Here is a 26212-nt window from a genome sequence, read left to right on the forward strand (position 1 = left end):
CACAATTAAATGGCACTTTATCCATTGCGAGGAGCTACTACTATTCCTTTCCCTGAAAATTAACATTCAGAAGCTACTGAAAGAGCATGTGGAAAACATGAGTAAATGTGAACATTTCGGTAGATTTAATATTAACGCCTCCACACCGGAAAGTGGAGGGCCTCTCAATTGAGAAAAAAGGTGCTATGTTCTGAATGAAAGGAGTGCGTGGACTACGTTGCTAGTTGTCGTTCGTTCCAGCTTCAAAGAGGTATGGGTACTCTGATGGATACAACTGTCGTTCCTTCGAAAAACACTTTTTCCGAAAACACGACTCAAGTAAATAATTTGGTTTTTAGCCTGACCAACTACATACTCTGCCAACATAAGTGAACACATGAATGAAAATAGTAAACAATGTTGGTATATGTAGCGATAAACTCTTACTCAAACTGTACTTGGGATAAAAGGAAGAAGCCGCGCGGGATTAGCCAAATGGTCTATGTGCTGCAGTCATGGACTGTGCGGCTCGTCCAGGCGGAGGCTCGAGTCCTCCTACGGGCATGGGTGTGTGTGTTCTTCTTAGGATACTTTAGGTTAAGTAGTGTGTAAGCTTAGGTATTGATGACCTTAGCAGTTAAGTCCCATAAGATTTCACACACATTTGAACATTTTTTATAAAAGGAAGAAAACGTGTATTTATAGTCACCACTACAGCTCTTGTAATTGAATCTATAATTCTACAACTCAGTCATACGGCAGAACTTCGTTACTTGATGGAAAAATATATACTGTATCTTCACTTGTCCTGTGTACTCGAAATCACTCTACTTTTTGACAATTTTTGTGGGCAGCTAAAGCCAATACTACGTATACATGGAGTTTAAAGATATTATCTTCTCTGCATGTGGGAGTCATGTTGCTTGGTACGAACGATCAAAGTATTACATACTCTCAAGAGCGAAAATAAAAAGAAGTGTTTGCTAAAATATTTATTTATAAATTCTTTCATACATATAAAAATAGTAAAAAATACAATTTTGTACATTGTGTTACCAAATTAAATTAAAGATTATCAGTCTTAAGTCTACAGAAAGGCTGAAAGTGTTCATAATATAAGACTTTTGAAGTTGTCCTATTAAAACATATTCACAACTAACGTGTGTCCAGTGTTATTACCGGAAGAAATATATTGAAAATTTGGTCGTTAATTCAAAACGTATGGATCGATAATTTTGTGCAGTTAGTAATACTATAGTTAGATCTAGAATGAAAAGAATGCTTAAAGTGAGGGTTAGAACGAAACGACCCAACGATATTTGGTGATTGATAGTGAGATGAGCTACTGCTCCTTCGGTCTTTTGTTTTCCATAGAGTACATCCCTGGTGCAGAATTCTGGAAATACTGGTAGGGCAGAGCGAAGCCCACACCTCCTGGGCGCATGTAGCTACCAGCACCGAATCCCTGGTAGTTGGAGTAGCCTGGAGGCGGGAGGGCAGGCCCGGCGCCGTAGTTCATACCAGGGTATAGTGTACTCCAGGGGTTGACGGGTATGTACTGGAAGCCCTGCTTAGTGTCTTCCTGCTTGGCCAGCGGAGCAGCCGAGGAGGTCCCTTCGGCCAAGAGGGTCGCCATTGCCAAGAACATAAGCTTCTTGCTCCACATTTTCTTCAAGTGCTGGAAAAGTGCACAAGTTCACCATTAGTCAATATCATACAGTATGGCTATCTGCATAAATAATGTAGGTTGTAGAATAGTTAATAGCGATACTGAACCAAAAACGTTCCAGTAAACATGGATCCGCAAAGGACCCGTTTGGGAGATGACTGAGAATGTGTGGTTATGAACCGAATTGACTTCAGCACAGAATATTGCTCAGCTTAGTATAAATTCATGTGAAATGTGAGCTTTTTTGATTTGGTTCCCCAACCATTCAGGGCAGTTCTACAGCGACTTGATCGCAAAGTGTACATTTGAAATACATTTGTACCAAGCATGATGATATTCCATACTGATGTCAATTACAACTCATAACCTCACATTCACAGATATTTCATAAACAGCATTTTTGTGGATGCATGCGTACTGGAACCTGTTTGAGTCTTTCACCTGTCAGTTTTCGCTGCTAATTACGATACGTTCTGCATAGGTTTACGAAAGTTAATGGATAACTTATGATTTTCCAAACGAGCAAGTTTAATTGTGTAGTGGAGTGAATGCAGGTTTCAAAATTCCTGATACATGGGGTACAATATGGCCAGCTAGCTGCTCTCTGATTCTCAGGAAGCTTGAGCATTATCCAAGTCTGAAGCTCTATCCCAAGTCTTTTAGTACTACTTGACGAATGCAGCAGAATTATTTCTAAAATCAGTGAAAATGGAAAATATATTTATGCCTACAGGGTGTCCCAGAAAAGGTGCGACGAACTTCGATGGGTTGTAGAGCGTGTCTTGAAGAACAAATTGAGGGTAGGAACCCGTGTCCGGGAACGTCATCCAACGATGCTACAGAGCGTCGAAGCCATAGACGCTCGCGCCTGCCACTAGCTGCCCCTCTGGCAGCAGATATGACACTTTACGCTGACAGACCGTAGGTGGAACGTCTCGCAACGTTGTCCGCTATTCAGTAATAGCGATTGAGTGCCACGATAACCAGTGGAGGAGATGGAGCTAGCAGCTGCGTAGAAACCTTGCCTCCTATGAATGCGATGCTCTGTTGCTTCGATAGATGATATTTTCGGATATGAGTTTCCATTTGCAGTTTATTATTCTCCTGGAACTCTCTGAAATCTACAGTATTTTTCAGTACATGGGAGTAAAATAACTACATATGGAAACCCGTGTTCGAATCTATCATCCACGAATGCAAAGTAGCATCGCATTCATAGGATTCAACTCTTGTCTATGCAGCGGTTAATTTCATCTTCTCCACAGGCGATTGCGGCCATCAGTCCCAATCACTCATTACAAACAGAATTGCGAGATATTTCTTCAACGGTCCGGCAGCGCAAAAAGACACATTTTCTGAACACAGGTTCATATTCTCCATTTGTTCCTCAAGACATTCTCTATAACCCCTTGAAATTTGTCTCAACATTCCGTGGTCACCCTGCATAAGCAACGGCGTTGTTCACGCACAGCACAAAACGAAGGGGTCTTAAGTAGAAAAAGAGGACGAAAATTTGTATGTCAACTGATACCTCCCAGGCAGAAGAAACAGGTCAGCGACATTAGTATACACAAGTACCTAACTTTAGTAGATGCAATAACATGTGAAATCTATATGGATAAACATATTTTTTTCGAAATGTAGTCTGACAACTTGAATATTTCATATAGCACACTCGCTCGAGTGAGCACGAACTAAAACGCGATGAATTAGACCTTTGGAGGGTCATTAATCTTACCAAATACGATGCAAAGAGTAGCGTCTGGGCGGTAGTTCGAGAAGAAGTAGTCTTGGTAGAGCACTGGAGAACGAAAGAGAACGCTGTCATTTATAACCCCGCACACCAACAATAACGACGCACACGTGATACTCACAGGTGACTGTTTTTGGGTGATAAGATGACTTATCAGCTTTGCGTAGCAATTGTCAAGGTACACTGGAAGTTTTAGCCCCCTGCTGCTATGTTTATGGAGTAGTAAGACTACTGATTTGAATGTTGATTGTCGAGGATCCTTAAACTTTCCTTTACCTCCAGCTGACACAAAGTCAGTCCGGCAGTCAAACGTGATAGAAAAAAACCTCGTACTTCAACAGGCTTTGTTCTTATCATTCGCAGTGCGTACCATGACCTTACGGTGGCATTTCTTTCTGCGTTTTGCGAAATTTGTTTACTTACGGGTAGGAAAGTTCCGAGCTATTTATCGGTACGACCCTTCATCCTCACTGTGATAAATACGACAAATATATCACGTATACCGCGAAACTGGCGTAGCTTGCCTTAGCACTTTCTGGAGGTATCATGTTGTTGTTGTTGTTGTTGTTGTTGTTGTTGTTGTGGTCTTCAGTCCTAAGACTGGTTTGATGCAGCTCTCCATGCTACTCTATCCTGTGCAAGCTGCTTCATCTCCCAGTACCTACTGCAACCTACATCCCTCTGAATCTGCTTAGTATATTCATTTCTTGGTGTCCCTCTACAATTTTTACCCTCCATGCTGCCCTCCAATACTAACTTGGTGATCCCTTGATGGCTCAGAACATGTCCTACCAAGCGATCCCTTCTTCTAGTCAAGTTGTGCCACAAACTTCTCTCCCCAATCCTCTCCAATACCTCCTCGTTAGTTATGTGATCTACCCATCTAATCTTCGACATTCTTCTGTAGCGCCACATTTCGAAAGCTTCTATTCTCTTCTTGTCCAAACTATTTATCGTCCATGTTTCACTTCCATACATGGCTACACTCCATACAAATACTTTCAGAAACGACTTCCTGACACTTAAATCTATACTCGATGTTAACAAATTTCTCTTCTTCAGAAACGCTTTCCTTGCCATTGCCAGTCTACATTTTATATCCACTCTACTTCGACCATCATCAGTTATTTTGCTCCCCAAATAGAAAAACTCCTTTACTACTTTAAGTGTCTCATTTCCTAATCTAATTCCCTCAGCGTCACCCAACTTAATTCGACTACATTGGAGGTATCATAAAATTTTCATTTTTGTGAGCAATAGAAAGATGGCATAAGGATCTGGTACAATACAGCAATCACCAACGTTAAGATCAAGTCACGGGGTGTCACTCTGCAAATAAGTACCATTGGAGATCGTTAAGCGCTTAGATAAGTATTGCCTGAACTTTTTATCCCACATTTATCAGATAGCTACAGATGGAAGTAGTATAAGGTACGAAATAACGCAGTTGCGGCGTGCCATTATTGTATACGTGTAGCAAATCGGACGTTAATTTTGTTGTTTACAATAATGTAACTATAGGCATGTAATAGCGCTCCGTTTGATAAAGAAACCAGGAAACTTAGGTTGCTCCATAATACGTCATAAGAAGTGACATTTCAATCACTTTATCGAGATACTTAGGTTACCAGAAAATAATTCAGTTTATGAATGATATGTCTCGTTATTGTACTAAAGAAAATCGGTCAGCAGCAGCGTTAAACAAAGATGTATGGGGCTCCTGATTTCCTTGAATTGCAGGTCATCAGGGGAGGTGAGGAGCAGAATGACTTGTTTTGCTTTGTATTGCTTGAATTTAGAAGGAGAAATACTCTCGTCAGCTTGTACCTAGATACTGATGTTGTTTGATGGGAAGAGAGATGCGAGTATCCTGATAATAGGGTTAAACGGGGCCATCCATGTGCGAGGAATGAACTGGAAACCACAAGGCGCAAGTATTACAATCCAGAAATAAAATTTAAAACTAACGGGAAATAATTCAGTACGATTACACTGACGGAAATGGCAAGTGTTGTACCATGAACACTGCCGAACTAACACTCCTGTATTTCCATGTCAGTCGGAAGTGTTGATTAAAACTTCATCCTTGCGCGAGTTTATTTTCACTACAGAAAAAAGTCATTCTTACGGATGAAGAATGGTGTGTGTGTCTGGTGGCTGTTTCGTGTGTGTAACGATACATAAACTTTTCAGCCGCCCAGAGGACATATGCGTGTGGTTTAACGGCATCTTTCAGACTCTGAGAAAGGACGAATCATTTGCATGAGGGACATGGAGCATCACATCGACAGCTCGCAGAGACAGTTAACTGGCTCTGGTGCAAATGATTGCAGAGCGAATACCAAGAAGTATACTCATGGGTCCTTTCAGAATGACTGCAGCACGAAACGATAGCACGATTGTTCGCCTGGCTCTGACGAAAAGATGGAATGGTTCAAATGGTTCAAATGGCTCTGAGCACTATGGGACTTAACTACTGAGGTCATCAGCCCCTAGAACTTAGAACTACTTGAAACCTAAGGACATGACACACATTCATGCCCGAGGCAGGATTCGAACCTGCGACCGTACCGGTCGCGCGCTTCCAGACGGTAGAGCCTAGAACCACTCGGCCACTCCGGCCGGCGAACAGATGGAAGACAACAGCTGAAACCGCAGACGTTCCAGGAAGTGTGTTACCGAGAAACCTAGGGAACAGATTACTGGAAGCCAGATTGAGATCACGAGTTGTCATTCGTTGTTTACTATTGACGCCATACCACAGGAAACTGAGATTTGCATGGTGTACAGCAAGTGCGAACTGGGCCAGTGTGGCAGTCTACAGAGCTCAGCGGCGAGTCTCGCTTATATTTACGGCTACCACATCGACGCCAACGTATGCATAAACTCAGGGAATCATAGCGTAGCGAGGGAATAAATGTAACAATAGGACCAATTTGGTATTTGTTGAAGGCAGTCTGAAGTCTGATATGGATGTGGTAGGAGTGGTAGTGCGTGCAGTCATATCGATCATCACCTGAGTAACAGATGGTGTCATCTACCAGGCTAATGTAAGAACACACACTGAAATTTTCACTACAAACGTCTTGAGTAATGTAAAGGTTCTTGAGTGGACTGCCTGGTCCCATTGTTTGTCACCCATAGAGCACATATGGAATTCGACTGCGACGGAAAGATGTGTACTTGCTTCCCAGCCATAAACCGACACAGCATGTTATTCAGCCAAGGGAAGGAAGTCCTCAAGATAACGTTCAGAGGCTGTTCTGATCCTTGTCAGAATGTCAAAATGCATACAAGAGAATGTTTGAGTCCGTGGGGGAAGGGGGGGGAGGGGGAGCATCACATGCCATGTTAATACTGCTGATGAACATCCTGTACAGAATGAACGAATGTTTAGCAATTTAATCCCTGTTATTCGTTGAACATCTCCACAATGTTTGATAAATATCGATGGTGCGTGGTGTGACAGTTTCCTCTTTCGTCTAGATATTTGTTTGGTTGGCTGTGGGGAAGGGACCAAACAGCGAGGTCATCGGTCCCATCGGATTAGAGAAGGATGGGGAAGGCAGTCGGTCGTGCCCTGTCAAAGGAACCGTCCCGGCGTTTGCCTGAAGCGATTTAGGGAAATCACGGAAAACCTAAATCAGGATGACCGGACTCGGGTTTGAACCGTCGTCCTCCCGAAAGCGACTCCAGTGTAGAAACCAGTGCGCCACCTCGCTCGGTGGGATATTTGTCAAAATCCAATCTAATATTATGCAACATTATGTTATAATGATGTTTGAGAAACACACTGGTGACGGAGGTTCAAAATGGTTCAAATGGCTCTGAGCACTATGGGACTTATCATCTGAGGTCATCAGTCCCCTAGAACTTAGAACTACTTAAACCTAACTAACCTAAGGACATCACACACATCCATGCCCCAGGCAGGATTCGAACCTGCGACCGTAGCAGTCGCGCGGTTCCGGACTGCGCGCCTAGAACCGCTAGACCACCGCGGCCGGCTGGTGGCGGAGGGGCTGATGTGTAAAATTTTAACTCATCTCCCCATCTGCCATTCCCTCAATCACTACCGAGCGAGGTGGCGCAGTGGTTAGCACACTGGACTCGCATTCGGGAGGACGACGGTTCAATCCCGTCTCCAGCCATCCTGATTTAGGTTTTCCGTGCTTTCCCTAAATCGTTTCAGGCAAATGCCGGGATGGTTCCTTTCAAAGGGCACGGCCGATTTCCTTCCCCATCCTTCCCTAACCCCAGCTAGCGCTCCGTCTCTAATGACCTCGTTGTCGACGGGACGTTAAACAACACTAACCTAACCTAACCTCCCTCAATCACTCCATTCCACACCCAGTTAGTTTCACTTTATTATTAACGAACAGTTTATTGTGCCATAAAAGAAAATAAACGTACCTTGATGAAATTGTTATTATAAACTGCAAGTTATGAACACAGATTTAAAGCGTGTGGGAAAGATAACGTAGGAGAAACTGATACAATAATGCAAAAATTTTTCGTATTTCTCAACATAAGCACGTAATGAATAATGATGATGGAGAAAGTCCTTCTAAATTCGTGTGTTAATTTTTTTCGAAATTCTTTCTAACCCTATGAAAGTAACAGTAACTGACGTATCCACATGTAAGGGTAACAACTGAAATAGCAACATAAAAGACGTTTTACATCAATATGAGTAACAAAATTAAACCTGTAGCATCTAGAGACGGTTTGCTTTTATTAAGAACTTTACTTTGTATTCACTTAGTGTGTGATCGTTTTCCTCTTTCCACTCTTTACTCATCGCCACTATACTGAATATCTTCATATCTATGTTGCTCTAGTCATCTTATTAGATTAATGCTAATGTATCGTGTTAAGGCTTACCATACGGTAAAGTCTGCGTTTGTCTTTAGGTAATATGTATCAGTTTTAAAAGCTGGTAAAGAAACTTTCATTTCACATATACAGTTTTGAAGAAGACAAAGTCATCGCGAACTTAAGAATATGGCATTTTTATGGATGAGAGAGGAGAAACGCCAATTGTGTTTTGCAAGAAATTTCAGCTAGCAATAGCGAATAATCTGTTCAAGAATCACAAAGGGAGGAGGTATACTTGGAAAGGGCCGGGAGATACGTGAAGATTACAGTTAGATTACATCATGGTCAGGCTGAGATTTAGAATTCAGATACTGGATTATAAGGCGTACCCGGGAGCAGATATAGACCCAGATCACAATTTAGTAGTGATGATAAGTAAGCTGAAGTTCAAAAGACTACTGACTAAGAATCAATGAGCAAAGAAGTGGGATACTAAAGTATGAAAAGAAACGCTCGAAGATCCCTCAGGCTATAGATCTTGTGATATAGAATAGCTCAGTAAGCTATTCGGTTGAAGAGGAACGGATTCTCTAAAAAGGGCAATCACAGAAGTTGGAAACATAAACACTGGTACAAAGAAGGTAGTAACTGCGAAGGAACCTTGGGTAACAGAAGAAATACTTCAGTTGATCGATGAAAGAAGGAAACACAAAAATGTTCTGTGAAATTCAGTCGCTGAGGAATGAAATAAACAGGAAGTGGAGGGAAGCAAAGAGGAAATTGCTGTAAGAAAAATGTGAAGAAATCGGAAAAGAAATGATTGTCGGAAAGACTAACTCAACATATACAAAAGTCAAAGCAACCTTTTAATGGAATAAAAGCAAGAGTAGTGCATTAAGAGTGTAATGGGAACTCCGCTCTTAAATGCAGTGGAGAAAGGATATAAGTGAAGACAGTATACTGAAGGCCTCTATTATGAGGGGGAAGACTTGTCTGGTGACGTGACAGAAGACACAGGAGTCGATTGAGATGAGGTAGGGGATCCAGTATTACAGACAGAATTTAAAAGAGCTATGAAAGGTTTAAGATTAAATAAGGCAGAAGGGATGGATAACAGTCTATCAGAATTTCTAAAATCGTTGGGCAACAAAACGACTATTCGCGTTAGTGTGTAGAATGTATGAGTCCGGCGATATACTATTTGACTTTCAGAAAAATATTTTAAATATTTTACACACGATTCCGAAGACTGTAAGAACCGCAAAGTGCAAGAATCAACTTAACAGGTCATGCATCCAAGTTGCTGACAAGAAAGATGGAAAATAAAACTGAGGATGTGTTAGATGACTATCACTTTGGTTTCATGAAATGTATCAGAGATGCCGTTTGGACGTTGGGGTTGACAATGGACTCAAGACTAAAGAAAACTCAGGACACCTTCATAGGATTTGTGGACCTGCAAAAAGCATTCGACATTATCAAATGCTGAAAGATGTTCGGAATTCTGAGGAAAATAGGGGTAAGCTATATGGAGAGACGGGTAATATACAACTTGTACAAGAACCAAGAGGGAATAATAACAGTGGAAGACCAAGTAAAAAATGCTCGTATTAAAAAGGGTGTATGAGCGGCATGAAGCCTTTTGCCCCTACTGTTCAGTCCACACAACGAAGAAGCCATGAAGGGAATAAAAGAAAGATTCAAGACTAGATTTAAAATCCAGTGTGAAAGGACATGAATGATAAAATTCGCTGATGACATTGCTATCGTCGGAGCAGAAAAATTTTAAGATATGTTGAATGGAATGAAGAGTCTAATAAGTTCAGAATATGGACTGAGAATAAATCTAAGACAATCGAAAGTAATGAGAAGTAACAGAAATAAGAACAGCGAGATACATAACATCAGGATTTTTGATCACGAAGTAGATTATGTTAAGATACTTTTTTACCTAGGCAGCAAAGTAACCAATGACGGACCGAGCAAGGAGGACATCAAAAGCTGGCTAGCGCTGGCAAAAAGGGAATTCCTGGCCAAGAGAAGTCTACTTGTATGAAACATTGGCCTTATTTTGTGGAAGAAATTTCTGGAAATATACGTTTGGGGCACAGTATTGTATGGTAGCAAAACTTGGACTGTGGGAAGAACGGAACAGAAGAAGAATGGACTAATTAAGGTAAGGAATGAGGAGGTTCTTCTCGGAATCGGAGAGGAAAGAAATACATGGAAAACAATGACGAGAAGAAGGGACAGGATGATAGGACGTCTGTTGAGACATCAGACAACAACTTCCATGGTACTAGAGAGAGTTATAGAGGGTAAAAACCGTAGAGGAAGACAGAGGGTGTGATACATCCAGCAAGTAATTTAGGACTTATGTCTGAGATGAAGAGGTTGGCTCAGGAACGGAATTCATGGTGGGCCGCATCAAACCATTCAGAAGACTGATGAGTCTAAAAAAGGAAAGAAAACGGATTTAATTTGCCTTGCTTCTCAGATCTTCTCGTTATTAGTCGCTGCTTATTTTACTGCGAACTGGGCAACTTTGCAGCAATGCAATTAACCTAAACCATATAATCTTCCAACATTAAGGATCATGACAGACTGCCGACAACTCTTTAACTTGGGGTTATTCGTTATCTGCTGTGACGCTATATCGTAGGTGACGAGGATACGTGATCCAATTGCTACAGCTCATGAATGCCATAGCAAAATCGTCACTGACACTTAAAAGCTGTACTTTTTTAAAGCCATTCAACTACATTTTTAGTTACGCCGTTCCTGTGTTGACAAATGTGACATTTTGTTACTCATAGAATACGTTACATTCTGTGATGACCTCTTTCTTATTTTGCATCGGATTCTTTCTCAAAGAAATCAGTAAAATATCTGTTTTTCTATATAATAGCCACTGGCTTTTCTCCTTTACTTGTTTTACAACATAATCATTGGATTTTGTTTGTAAAGCTGGTTTTCATTAAACTTCTCCAGAGCAAAATCTCCATCACTTCAAAGTACGCCTTCTCTGCTATAAACAGAGTCCAGTTTCCACAGCCATAAAAGAACATCTGAACAGTTTCATGCTTTAAAGACTAAGAGTCTTTATTATTAGTACGTTCGTTCCATATGTAATACGCTATTTTCCTACTGCAGTTCATTTTCTAATTTACGAACAACACTAGTTTTCTTTTGCAGTTACGATACCTATGTACTTTATTTGATTTTCATCAAATTTTGATAGTTGTTTCCTTGTTTACTTTTGTGAACACTACGATTTGATGAATTTTGACATTAAGCTCAAGTCGTTGCTTATTTATTAATTCTCTCTGTATACATTTTTTGTGCTTTACCACTATAGATATACTAAAACATTCAAACATTTTTCTGAAACTGTCTAAAATATTATGTGCACTAGGTTTTTAGACGAAATTCCATTCCAATTTACTTATCTCAGGGAACAACAATTAATACAAATTAATTATTACATTTTTAGCTATAAACTAAGAAACAAAATGTCTATTCGTATCTAAGTTGAGGACCACGGTAATCTAACTCCACTTTAATTCTAATAAGTCATTATTCTCAATGATCGAATGTAATTACATTAAACATGTCAGGGAGACGTCTCTTCGGACACGCACAGGGGTGGCAGCAGGCTCAGGGTAACAACGGTGGCCAGACAACGCCCTGTGACGTCACAGGTCACGTGACCTTTGAACTGACCCGCCGGCCGCTGCTTGCGTAAGCCCGAAACAGAATTGTTATGCAGCTCTATCGACTTGGTCCTTCCGCTGTTCCACGCGGAATCACATTTCAGATTCATGCAATCGCGGCGTTCAGCAAATATTTAACAGCTGGGAGCCGTAGTTGGCAGCCTTCATGAGAGGCCCATCTCTGCATCGTGAGTGAACATTTACGGTGTGAAACGTCTGATTCTCCTTTCTACTAGAACATAAGCATGTATATATTCCATAAAGATGATATTAAACATGACATAAATAATTCGAGAATGAAAATGAAAAACCTCCTTTTTTCCTTCCTTTCCTCGGTATTCTGTTACATGTCCCTAGATTTGTTCCAAGTGACAAATCTTAATCATCGTCTTGAGCTGTTTGCGGGCCTAGGCTGGATTTGTTTGGAACACAAGCCTCGCCATCTGGTCCTGTTTTGTCACCATCTTTCCATGTTCACACTAATCCACACCTTTCAGCCATCTATCCCTTGGTCTTCTTCTTCGTCGTTTCCTTCGCATTTCCATTTCATGTATCTTCTTGGGAATCCTCTTGTTTCACATTCACTTTAAGTGCCCATACCATCTCAATCTTAATCTTGAGATTGCTATCCCGCTCTTTCACTCCTCATCCACTCTCTCCCTGTTACTCCTATTCCATTCCTGAGAAAATTCATTTCACGTGCCTGTAATCTCCTTACACGTCTTTTTCTCATTAACCACGTTTAAGATGCATAGGCCTATACTTGTATGATGGGACTTCTACATATTACATATTTTCTGTGGAAACTTTTTTTGTGGGGCGTCTTGGTTATAAACCAGCCTCCTAAAACTTCACAGGAATGCTGTTGACTGTCTGTCTAGTTCACTGATCTGTTTCTCATTTCTTTCAGTTTCCTCTATCACACTTTCCAAGTACTTGATGCTCCCCAGCTTCTCCAACTGCTCACGTGCAATCTTTTTTTCTCTAGTTGGTCTATCTTTCTTTCTAATTGTAACCAGGATCTCACTGTTTACATTGAATTTCATTGCAAACTAATTCACAGTTTCTCCCCAAGCATCCAGCTGTTCTTGCATTTCCTCCTCCCTGTTTCCCCAGACCACCAAGTTACCCACGAAAACCACTGCCTTCGTCTTGTGTTGTGTTGTTTTTTCTGTAAGCTTAGTCATTATGTGATCCAAGACCACACTAAGACGAAACGTGACAATGCACTGCCTATTTCACACCATTTGTTTTCTGGAAGCAGCCTGCCCTCTAATTTCCCAATATCACGTAGCTAAGTATCCTAGAGCACAACTGCTCCATTCTGTTTGTTATCTCTTTCTCACTCGTTTCTTTCGTAGTGCTTCCCGGACCTTTCTTCTGCAGACTCTAATATCAAATGCTTTTTCTACATCGAGAAAGGGCATCACAAGGTCCAAGTGTCAATTCACGGAGAAAATGATTCAGACACTCATTGCTAGACGGCACATGGTCTTTGCGCCAAGTAGTGCTTCTCTGTGGATTTCCAAATGCCATGTGTCAAGATCTCCTTCATTTAGTCTGGGATGGTTTGAAGAGGTATAACACAAGTTTTTGATGGGTGGGCACAGATTTTTGAGCTGCGACGGAGATTTTTCAATTATAGAGAAAAGAAGGGAGATAAAAAAGGCATTTGTTCCGCAAGATTTACACAAGATTGTTGAGTGAAGCCATTCCATGTGATTCCAGTGCATACAGCTGACTTCTTTGAACTCCAAGTTATTGCGCAAACATTTTTGTCATTGCAACCGTGTAAGATCTCCACATGCAGTATGATCAAAGTATCTCATACTCATCCATCACAAGTAGTTATACAAAAATTTGTACTTTGACACAGGAGAAAGGGGACATATCAGTGTGTTCAAAAGAGGAAAACAACAGAAGATGTATGCCATGTCGCACTTCATCCGAAAATCACCGTGTTTATCGGTTGTAAAGGAGAAAGAACTCTTGATGACGTTGCCATCTCTTCCTCAAGAGCCGAGGGACTTTGACAATAAACGTTGCATTATCTTTTCTATACAATTTCAAATAATAGGGAAATGATTTTTGTTGATTACGTTTCTAGTAATTAAACAATACGTGCTGTATTTCTGTACTTATAACGTCACAAATAAAACATAGTGCCCTTTATTAATGACGCTTGAAACAAAAACTTCCTTATTTGCATTTAGAACGAGTCACTTTCCTGGTGTATCATTTAGAACTTTCTTAATAAATTATTTGTTTTCTCATTCGTCTCGTAATATTTTTTACCATGATGATGTGGGCAGCATACTTCTTTGGCATCAGAATATCTTGTTAGTTTTTTGGATACAAATAAGTTGTGAACAAAGAGAGCCAAATCGGTTTTTGATTCTCCTGAGAAATGTGAGATTGGACAGTTAGAATTTTTTCATTTGCTCTCTCTTTATATTTCCACTACGTTACATAGTTCGAGTTGAACAAAATTTCAGACAATATCCAAAGTTCACGAATTTAATAAGTGTCTTTAAATTTTTTAATTTAGTTACATGGTCTATACATCAATTGAACGATTTTATATCGACGTGACGTGTAACGAGTCAGTTTACAGAATACGTATACACGATTGGAGTTAACATTAATGAACACGTTATTAATTTGAGTCCTAATCATTAAACTACACTTAATTGACTGATTTATTTTTTACTGACTACAACTTTTTATGCAGAAATTTTCCAAGTATGAGAGGGAGTTGTCCATGACAAATGATTTTAAATTAGATACAGATCTTCTTTCGCTTTATGCCAGACATTTTATGTAATTGGGAAAATGTTGAAAATTTTTTATTGCTGCATACAGATCTCCTCCCAGAGCCTTAGAAAGTTTTAACAGTGGGTAGTAGTCATCATTTTTCGCTATAGTTTCTTTACTTCCGCATCCTCTCGACTGTTTTGCGAGGTTCTCCATCTCTTTCCCATTGTTCCATCTCTTGATACGTAGAACACGCAACGTCCTCTATAACCTACTTTCGCATTGTAGTCATTGTCTACCTCTACAACTTCTCCTCTCTATCGGTCCTTATGTCGCCAGGTCAATTATGCCCGGATGCCGTAGTAGATGGCCCCCATTAGAATGTCACTTCTTCTGGTGAATGTCTCCCACGGACTTTTATCACCGCCTATTCATTTCAGTAAGTCCTCATTATCTGTCCATTTATAGCATTCTTCGATTGCACACGTTTTCAGACGCATCGAGTTCCCGCTTCTCCAGATAGCTGATGGCCCACGTTTCACTTCCATACGACGCTGTTCTCGAAATGTACACTCAGAACTTTCATTTCCATGTGGATGGTTGACATCGGTAGAACTCCTTTTCGAAGAAAACTTTCTTCGCTCTAGCCGGTCTACTGCTGATATCTTCTATGCATCAAAGATCGTATCTAATTTTGCTTTTTAGTTAGAACTGTTTCGCTTCCTCTGCTATTCCCAATTTTGGTGGTGCGAACACTATTATTCCGTTTTCTACAGCTTTCCTTTACCTACATATCTGGTCTTGGTCCTCTTACGCTATGTTTCGTGCGAACAAACTCCAGACTTTGTTTTGGTACTGCTACTGCACAGCATATTCTCGAACAGTTCACGTGGGGTCTGGGAAATTCGGCACCAAACAAAGGCAAAAAATTAAATTTTCCTCAAGTACAATAGTAAGCCCACCTGATATTAAATTCCACCACAGTAACAGCAAAATTGGGGGTAATAAAAAAAAACTAACAAAATACTCACCCTCTTCCAGAGAAAAAATAATACCAACCATAAAATTACACTACTGGTCATTAAAATTGCTACACCAAGAAGAAATGCAGATGATAAAAGAGTATTCATTGGACAAATACATTAGAACTGACATGTGATTACATTTTCACGCAATTTGGTTGCATAGATCCTGAGAAACCAGTACCCAGAACAACCACCTCTCGCCGTAATAACGGCCTTGATACGCCTGGGCATTGAGTCGAACACAGCTTGGATGGAGTGTACACGTACAGCCGCCCATGCAGCTTCAACACGATACCATAGTTTCAAGGGTAGTGACTGGCGTATTGTGACGAGCCAGTTGCTCGGTCACCATTGAACAGACGTTTTCAGTTGGTGAGAGATCTTAAGAATATGCTGGCCAGGGCAGCAGTCGCACATTTTCTGTATCCAGAAAGGCCCTTACAGGATCTGAAACATGCGGTCGTGCATCATCCTGCTGAAATGTAGGGTTTCGCAGGGATAGAATGAAGGGTAGGGCCACAGGTCGTAAAACATCTGAAATGTAACGTCCACTGTTCAAAGTGCAGTCAATGCGAACAAGAGGTGACCGAGACGTGTAACCAATGGCACCTCGTACCATCACGCCGGGTGATACGCCAGTATGGCGATGACGAATACACGCTTCCAATGTGCGTTCACCGCGATGTCGCCAAACACGGATGCGACCATCATGATGCTGTAAACAGAACCTGGATTCATCCGAAAAAGTGACGTTTTGCCATTCGTGCACCCAGGTTCGTCGTTGAGTACAGCATCGCAGGAGCTCCTCTCTGTGATGCAGCGTCAAGGGTAACCGCAGCCATGGTCTACGAGCTGATAGTCCATGCTGCTGCAAACGTCGTCGAACTGTTCGTGCAGATGGTTGTTGTCTTGCAAATGTCCCCACCTGTTGACTCAAGGATCGAGACGTGGCTGCACGATCCGTTACAGCCATGTGGATAAGATGTCTGTCATCTCGACTGCTAGTGATACGAGGCCGTTGGGATCCAGTACGACGCTCCATATTACCCTCTTGAACCCACCGATTCCATATTCTACTAACAGTCATTGGATCTCGACCAACGCGACGAGCAGTGTCGCGTTACGATAAAGCGCAATAACGATACGCTTCAATCCGACCTTTATCAAAATCGGAAACTTGATGGTAAACATTTCTCCTCCTTACACGAGGCATCACAACAACGTTTCACCAGGCAATGCTGGTCAACTGCTGTTTGTGTATGAGAAATCGTTTGGAAACTTTCCTCATGTCAGCACGTTGTAGGTGTCGCCACCGGCGCCAGCCATGTGTGAATGCTCTGAAAAGCTAATCATTTGCATATCACAGCATCTTCTTTCTGTCGGTTAAATTACGCGTCTGTAGCACGTCACCTTCGTGGTGTAGCAATTTTAAAGTCCAGTAGTGTACATTTACAGGCCTCAGACAATACAATAGGACGTGGATTCAGTCATAGTAAATTTGCCTCTATTTCTACTAACCACTTAATCCACTACTTACTGACTGCTGCTAATACTACAGTCATCAGAACCAGAAACATAAACCTCTCCTGGCGCCACCGTCTTCTCGCCAGTGGGAAAGACCCAACAGTCCTCCTGGCCTGTTTTCACACCGGTAGTCTGTACTCTGCTCCGACCATTAGTGCTTCCAAATGTCCTGCTTGACACCATCGACAACCGGCTCGCAATCGACTTCCCTCTAGTTCACTCTCCACGAGGTGACTCCTTGTCTTCCTCTGTCTTCACATCACCAACGGCGACCCAGTGCGACGCCTCAGGCCTGCCACTTCACTTCAAGCGAGTTCTCCAGCGTCCCACATGAAACATGGCGTACCACGACTCGTCAGTCGCTCACACCGTGGTTTCCAGCTGAGGCTCTCGTAGACGTCACTGCACGTCCTGCTCCGCCTCCACCAACCACATTCGCCGCCTCCATACTGGCCACGCCCCGTGTTGACCGTCAGTGACAAGCTTCTTGACTGCTCCACCGTGACCACGCCACTCGCTTCTGGAACGATATGTTCCTTGTTGCGAGCAGAGGAGATCGCCTACACTCACCTAACCACGCTGCCCCAGTTTTTAAATTTCAAACTCATGCCACAGTCAAATGGTCCAAAGAAGGAAAGGAGGAAATGAAAAAGGACAGCAAGTGGAGGAGACTAACGCAAACACACACATCTAAAAAGAAACGAGACAGGCAGGAAAAGCAGATGGGCAAAGCCGGAATGCCTAGCGGAATATCGGAGGGTACAGAAGCACACATGATTATATGAAAATTAAAGAGTTCCTTCGAACGAAGCATCTGTGTAAATATTAAGAACTGAGACGGTAATCTGGTATTAATCAAGAAAGAAAAGGCTGACAGATGGAATCGATACATATTACAGAAACCATTGTACACTCCTGGAAATTGAAATAAGAACACCGTGAATTCATTGTCCCAGGAAGGGGAAACTTTATTGACACATTCCTGGGGTCAGATACATCACATGATCACACTGACAGAACCACAGGCACATAGACACAGGCAACAGAGCATGCACAATGTCGGCACTAGTACAGTGTATATCCACCTTTCGCAGCAATGCAGGCTGCTATTCTCCCATGGAGACGATCGTAGAGATGCTGGATGTAGTCCTGTGGAACGGCTTGCCATGCCATTTCCACCTGGCGCCTCAGTTGGACCAGCGTTCGTGCTGGACGTGCAGACTGCGTGAGACGACGCTTCATCCAGTCCCAAACATGCTCAATGGGGGACAGATCCGGAGATCTTGCTGGCCAGGGTAGTTGACTTACACCTTCTAGAGCACGTTGGGTGGCACGGGATACATGCGGACGTGCATTGTCCTGTTGGAACAGCAAGTTCCCTTGCCGGTCTAGGAATGGTAGAACGATGGGTTCGATGACGGTTTGGATGTACCGTGCACTATTCAGTGTCCCCTCGACGATCACCAGTGGTGTACGGCCAGTGTAGGAGATCGCTCCCCACACCATGATGCCGGGTGTTGGCCCTGTGTGCCTCGGTCGTATGCAGTCCTGATTGTGGCGCTCACCTGCACGGCGCCAAACACGCATACGACCATCATTGGCACCAAGGCAGAAGCGACTCTCATCGCTGAAGACGACACGTCTCCATTCGTCCCTCCATTCACGCCTGTCGCGACACCACTGGAGGCGGGCTGCACGATGTTGGGGCGTGAGCGGAAGACGGCCTAACGGTGTGCGGGACCGTAGCCCAGCTTCATGGAGACGGTTGCGAATGGTCCTCGCCGATACCCCAGGAGCAACAGTGTCCCTAATTTGCTGGGAAGTGGCGGTGCGGTCCCCTACGGCACTGCGTAGGATCCTACGGTCTTGGCGTGCATCCGTGCGTCGCTGCGGTCCGGTCCCAGGTCGACGGGCACGTGCACCTTCCGCCGACCACTGGCGACAACATCGATGTACTGTGGAGACCTCACGCCCCACGTGTTGAGCAATTCGGCGGTACGTCCACCCGGCCTCCCGCATGCCCACTATACGCCCTCGCTCAAAGTCCGTCAACTGCACATACGGTTCACGTCCACGCTGTCGCGGCATGCTACCAGTGTTAAAGACTGCGATGGAGCTCCGTATGCCACGGCAAACTGGCTGACACTGACGGCGGCGGTGCAGAAATGCTGCGCAGCTAGCGCCATTCGACGGCCAACACCGCGGTTCCTGGTGTGTCCGCTGTGCCGTGCGTGTGATCATTGCTTGTACAGCCCTCTCGCAGTGTCCGGAGCAAGTATGGTGGGTCTGACACACCGGTGTCAATGTGTTCTTTTTTCCATTTCCAGGAGTGTATTTATGTGTATGTGTCTGTACCTAAGTTCCACCACTAGACTAATTTCAACCAAACTTGGTACACGTATCCTTTGCCGTTAGTCAATAATCGCTGCGGCGATAAGAACCATTGACCTGTCATAGTTCATAAACAGTGGGAGGTGTGAAAAACTGCCGCATCATGCATGAGATTTAATTTTATTATTTCTTTTAAACTAACTCTATTTGCAACATATTTCGCAGACAGTATCCACATATGCTGCTGAATGTACCAACACAAATATATCATTTTATGACACATTGTTCAAGACATGTGATACCATAAGCATTGAGATGCATGAAAAAATTCCCCGTCATGCAGGAAGTTCAAATACATTTATTCTTTGTTACTAAGACACTGCTACAGTCGAGCCAAATGCGAAACGTAAACGGCTGTAAGCGAAAACAATACCAGCTTTCAGAACTATGAAGCAGCATTGCTATAGAGACGTTTACAAAATCGCTTTGTAGACACACGAAGCAGATGCGCCCAGCCTGCAGTAATAGTATGTTTCTTACCGTGGGTACGGCACTTACATACAGGGTGTCTGATTTATCTTGACCACCCTAAATAACTGTTGGTCCAGATGCAAATTACAAAATGTTTCAAGCAAATATTCTTTAGCCGTCAGGGGGACACCAATCAGCATGATTGCCTTCGTTGTAGCTTTGTTTTTTACAAAGATATGAACAGCGGTATGACTTTTTAAAATGGAACATTAAATTTTTATTCGGTAATTTATTTCCTCTCCTAAAGACCTATTCAAAATTGTATCACAGTGTACCATTCACTGAAACACAACGTTATTAATTACATAAGACAACATTGACTTTGATCTTGGGATCACGAAATCGTCCACTTGCTGGAGTTGTCAGAAAACAAATGAAAACCAAGTAAGAACATTACACAAAATTGACTTTGACTCTCCTGTACCAGTGCCCAGAGGCAGAACTTTCAAAGATGCTCAAAGTGGTGACCCTGGACAGCGATACACTGGTGCACTTGTTGCATGAAAGAATTATTTACTGCTTCCAGTGTTGCCTGCTGAAGAGAATTACAAGCAAGCACGATACGTTCCTACATGTCCTGTGTTGTTGGAATATCGCGATGGACAACGTCTTTAATGCATCCCCAAAGAAAATACTTTCTCCAAGTACATCAAGGCACTGTTGGTCCAGATTGTCCCACTCCTCAACGGCGATTTGGCATATATCTCTCATAAGGGTTGGTGGGTCACGTCGCTTGTAAACAGCCCTTTTCAATCTGTCTCAGGCATGTTCTACTGTGTTAATGTCTGCAGAACATGCTGGCCATCTACTCGAGCGATGTCGTTATCCTGAAGAAAGTCATTCATAAGATGTGCTCGATGGAGGCGCTAATTGTCGTCCATGAAGACGAATGCCTCGCCAATAGGCTGCCGATGTGGTTGCACTGTCGGTCGGAGGATGGCATTCACGTGTCGTACAGACATAACGGCGCCTTCGATGACCACCAGCAGCGTACGTAGGCCCCACATAATGCCACCCCAAAACAGCAGGGAACCTCCATCTTGCTGCACTCCCTGGACAGTGTGTCTAAGGCGTTCAGCCTCACCAGGTTGCCTCCAAACACGTTTCCGACGATTGTCTGGTTGAAGGCATATGCGACACTCATCGGTGAAGAGAAAGAGATGGTACTTCTGAGCGATCCATTCGGCATGTTGTTGGGCCCATCCGTACCGCGCTTGCAAAGATCGACCACGCCATGGACGTCGGGAGTGAAGCTGTGCATCATGCAGCCGATTGCGTACAGTTTTAGTCGTAACACGTCGCCCTGTGCCTGCACGAAAAGCATTATTCAACGTGTTGGCGTTCCCCCGAGCCATAATCCGTAGGTAGCTGTCATCCACTGCAGTAGTAGCCTTTGGGCGGTCTGAGCGAGACATGTCATCGACAGTTACTGTCTCTCTGTATCTCCTCCATGTCCGAACAACATCGCTTCGGTTCATTCCGGGACGCCTGGACGCTTCCGTTCATGAGAGCCCTTCCTCGCACAAAGTAACATTGCGGACGCGATCGAACCGCGGTATTGACCGTCTTTAAACTACAGACAACACGATCCGTGTACGTTCTTCCTGGGGCAATGACTACAACTGATCGGCTGTCGGACCCCCTCCGTCTAATAGGCGCTGCTCGAGCATGGTTGTTTACATCTTTGGGCAGGTTTAGTGACATCTCTGAACAGTCAATGGGACTGTCTGTGATACAATATCCACAGTCAACGTCTATCTTCAGGAGTTTTGGGAACCGGACAGATGCAAAACTTTTTTTGATGTGTGTATATTAATTATTTATGAGAAGATCACTGTGGAACAAGAGAAAAAACGACGCACCACGAAGGAATAATTCGAATTGTACTGAAGTCGTCACGTGTACAGGCAAACATATTATTGCAATTTTAGAAAAATTGGGTGATTTATTCAAGAGAAAGAGTTTCACAAATAGGGCAAGTCAGTAACGCATTGACCCATCACTGACACACCAGCAGTTATTCGGCTTGGTACTGATTGCGAGGGTTCTTGGGTATCTTCTTCACAGATATCGTGCCAAATTATGTCCAATTGGCGCGTAAGAGCGTCAAAAATCACGAACTGATTAAGAAGACTCAGTCCGTGATACTCCATACCTTCTGAGTGGGGGAGAGATCCGGTGACCTTGCTGGCCAAGACAGGGTTTCGCAAGCAGGGAGACAAGCAGAAGAAACTGTCACCGAGTGCGGGCGGGCATTATCTTGCTGTAATGTTTCAAATGGCTCTAAGCACTATGGGACTTAACATCTGAGATCATCGGTCCCCCAAACTTAGAACTACTTAAACCTAACTAACCTAAAGACATCACACACCTCCGTGCCCGAAGCAGGATTCGAACCTGCGACCGTAGCAGCAGCGCGGTTCCGGACTGAAGCACCTAGAACCGCTCGGCCGCAGCGGCCGGCTCTTGCTCTAATGTAAGCGCACGATGACATATCATGAAAGGCAACAAAACGGAGCGTAGAATACCAACGACCTTTTCCTCCGCTCTAAGTGTGCTGCAGATGACAACCGAAGGGTCATGATATGAAATGAAATGACACCGTAGACCATGACTCTTCGTTTGTGGGGCGTTTCACGGGTGCCACGGCTGTCCGGGGCGTGTCCACACACGTATGGGTGGTCATCAGGGCTCAGTACGAAGTGGGACTTGTCACTGAAGACAGTTGTAGTCCAGTCAATGAGATTCCAGGCCGAAGACGTGCGTGGAGATGCCACAGTCAGCAGTGGGATACCAAACTGACTGTTATTCGCCACACTGTCCTGAAAACCAAGAGTGAATCCCTGGAGCGCCATTTTTATCCATAGCGGGTCCCATTTGCTTGTCATCCGTGGCATTTTGAAGATACAACGCACCAACTGTACCGAATTTGGAACGACATCTCTGGGGAGGACTTCCAACAAACTTATCAATCAATGCCAAGCCGAATAACTAGCTGCATAAGGCCCAGACGTGGACCAATGCGCTATTGACTGCCTCAATGTGTGAAGCTCCTTGTTTTGAATGACTGACCCAATTATCATCCAATCTTTTTAAAAACGTAACAATTTGTTTATCTGTACATGTGTGCCACATTTACCGGTTTCCATCGTAATCGGGTAATTCCGTTGTTGTGCACAGTATTTTTTTTTTTTTTTTTTTTTTTTTTTTTTTTTTTTTTTTTTTGTCTTACAGAGTATGTTGGCAAGGCCTCTGCAGAGCGTTTTTCAGGTCACTCCACAAATAATTCACATTCCAACCTTTTCGACTCTCAAAACATTAGTTTGACTTGATGAGCTACCCCGAAAATATTCTGCTCTTGCACCTGTAAATTCCATTCCCAGATGACGCCACTCCACTCATACTAAGCTAGACCGCCACTATGTAAAAGCCACACATCAATCTTAGCAGTCAGTCGACTTCCGAACATAAAAATGATGCGAAATATCATTCTAGTCGAACCTCAATGGTTATATAAGCGACAAACGATGATTTGAATGTGAGGACTCCAACTTAACTTGCGTATCTCCACCCTCTAATGACTTAGAGCTTGGGTTTCATGGTAAACTGATTTCTCAGTTAACCCGTCCAAAATACAGAAACGTGTATAACAATTTTATCTGATACTAGTCCAAAACCACCTCTTTAAACGACCTGGTGTTTTCTTCATCAACATTAAAATGGTTCAAATGGCTCTAAGTACTATGGGACATAACATCTGAGGTCATCAGTCCCCTAGACGTAGAACTACTTAAACATAACTAAGGACATCACACACATCCATGCCCGAGGCAGGATTCGAATTTGCGACCGTAGCAGCAGCGCGGTTCCGGACTGAAGCGCCTAGAGCCGTTCGGCCACAGCGGCCGGCTTGCAAACATTAACTTTTTCTGTTTGTAGTATATTTATTTTCTTATACGGCTTTGTATTTTCAGAGTAAACATTAACGTTACTTTTGGTTTGTAATGGGAAAACTATTACAAAGTATGATTTAATGGCAGAAGGGTGAACTGTATCCGTAGAAATACCTTCAGAAAAAGGACCACATACATGGATGCCTATTCGTTTTCATCAGCTTGAAAGGCCGAATGAAATGTATTGTAGGAGAAATAGAGGATCTGAACGTAAATTTTTCTGTGGTCTAGCGCCGTCTGTTTCGCAAACGAGTGATTTCACAAGACTTCTGCCAATGACTGGAGAATAAATTCAGTTTTAGGTAAGTTATTTGTTTGTTGTAATTCATAGTAGTAGTTTATTCGTGCAACATTTCATATTATTTATTGTGTCCTATTGAACTGTGCGTAAAGAAAATGTACATATTTGATGTTTTTATCACATTCAAAATATCTCTTACGTTGAAAACTGCGACGTATGATTAATGTAATGAATTGTATCGAAATGTCGTAAAGAAGATAAGCACCCATAACAGGACCAAAAAATACAAAGAACTAACATTAACACAAAGATAATATGCGTGTCTGACATTTGAAGCCGAGAGCACACAGCTTCGAGACGACGTTAGCCTATATTTGTAAAAATCTTTGTTCTCTGTTGTGTCTAAAACTTGAGTGCCTCTTATCCGCTTTGTTTAGGGAACTTCTCCTTCGTGCACCAGACTTTACTCAGTACGCCGTGCGCTCGTTACGAGCTCTTCTCGGCTTCTTAATTAAAAATTTTGCCTCGGTCGGTAATGAGGCATTAGTGAGCCGCTAGGCTCTTCCCCATATTCTCGATACAGGGAGCGCGCTAAGACGGGATACATGGATGTGAAATTAAGCGTGGTATGCTGCAGTGCTCGCCACAAAATTCCAAAGGTCGAAGTGAAGGTGTTTGTAATTAAATCCTTGCTGGATACGCTGCTACAGATAGAACATCGAGCAAATGATTCTCTATAAGGTTTCAGTTCCTCAATCCGTAGAAACGAAATTCTTGCAGGATAGCTTTGACTGTCTGTCTGTCTGTCTGTCTCTCTGTCTCTCTGTCCGACTTTTAAAAACCCGTTTTCTCAGGAACATGCAGAAGTAACTAGTAAAAATTTATATTACGTATTAATGTCTTTTGTCGGTGTCAAATTTTTAAGCTTCAAAGTCAATGCAATCAAAAGAGATTGCCATTTATGTAACATCTTTTTAGACTCGGAACCTCGCTAATCAAAACCTATAGAATCCTGAAATTTTGCAGGAAGCAGCGTTCCATAGTACATGTAGAGGAAAAAATCCGAAATTAGTTAATTTTTAATTAATTTGTAATTGTCATTTTTTATCCGTTTGTCTTTTCTCTGAAACAGTTGGTTGGCGTAACAAGTTGAAATGTATGTCATTTACTAAAGTCTGTTATCCATTATCAGAGTAAAAAATTTAAGCCTTTAAGTCAATGTAATCAAAATGTTCTGCCATTTATGTCACATATTTTGATGGTCACAAATGCACTCATCAAAACCTGTAGGGTACTTCCCGTTGTCCTAGAATCAAGAAATTTGGCATGAAGCTAGGTTTGAAAGTACAAGTAAATTGAAAAGAATCTGGAACTTGTGAAATTGTAATTATGTCACATAAAAATATATTTTCACCATTCGTACATACATTACATTCATCATCCATCAAATGCATAATACACTAACATTACTGCATGCAGGCATAGTGTATGGTACTGTCACACTTTAGTAAGTAAAAAAAAAATGCTTTATTAAATCTTCTGTTTTTGTATACATAAAATGAATTTCCCTCCTTTCTTTTTTTTTTTTTTGTATGTCCGGGCTAGTCTGAGGAACTACAATAGAGATTTTGATATGGTTTTTGAATTCCAGGGACCAATTTCTTGCCAGCATAGATAAGATAACAGCCAAAAATAGTTGAGATTTTCGATTACCAGGTTGGATGAACTATGTGTATATACATAATCAAATTTGTACTGGACCAGCCTTTTTATAATGTCTGTAGTTTGCAGTTATATACTGTATGTAAAGTAGGGGCAAACTGGAGTAACAGCAATAATTCGAAAAATCATCAAACACTAAAAAGAAAGTTCAAATATTATGAAATTCTTGGAGGAATTGAAGCTTCCCTTACATAATCAC

General features: G+C 42.5%; 1 protein-coding gene across 1 annotated transcript; it reads right to left on the minus strand.

Annotated features, from left to right (window-relative positions):
- Nucleotides 1–1222: 1222 nt before the first annotated feature.
- On the minus strand, nucleotides 1223–3422 carry LOC124612280. The gene is made up of 2 exons (XM_047140388.1): nucleotides 3387–3422; nucleotides 1223–1657 (listed from the first exon to the last, which is right to left on the minus strand). Exon 2 carries the CDS (start codon nucleotides 1643–1645, stop codon nucleotides 1322–1324), a length of 324 nt encoding a protein of 107 aa, XP_046996344.1. The 5' UTR covers nucleotides 1646–1657; nucleotides 3387–3422; the 3' UTR covers nucleotides 1223–1321.
- Nucleotides 3423–26212: the final 22790 nt, after the last annotated feature.

Source organism: Schistocerca americana, chromosome 4 (genome assembly GCF_021461395.2).
Source record: "Schistocerca americana isolate TAMUIC-IGC-003095 chromosome 4, iqSchAmer2.1, whole genome shotgun sequence".
NCBI lineage: Eukaryota > Metazoa > Arthropoda > Insecta > Orthoptera > Acrididae > Schistocerca > Schistocerca americana.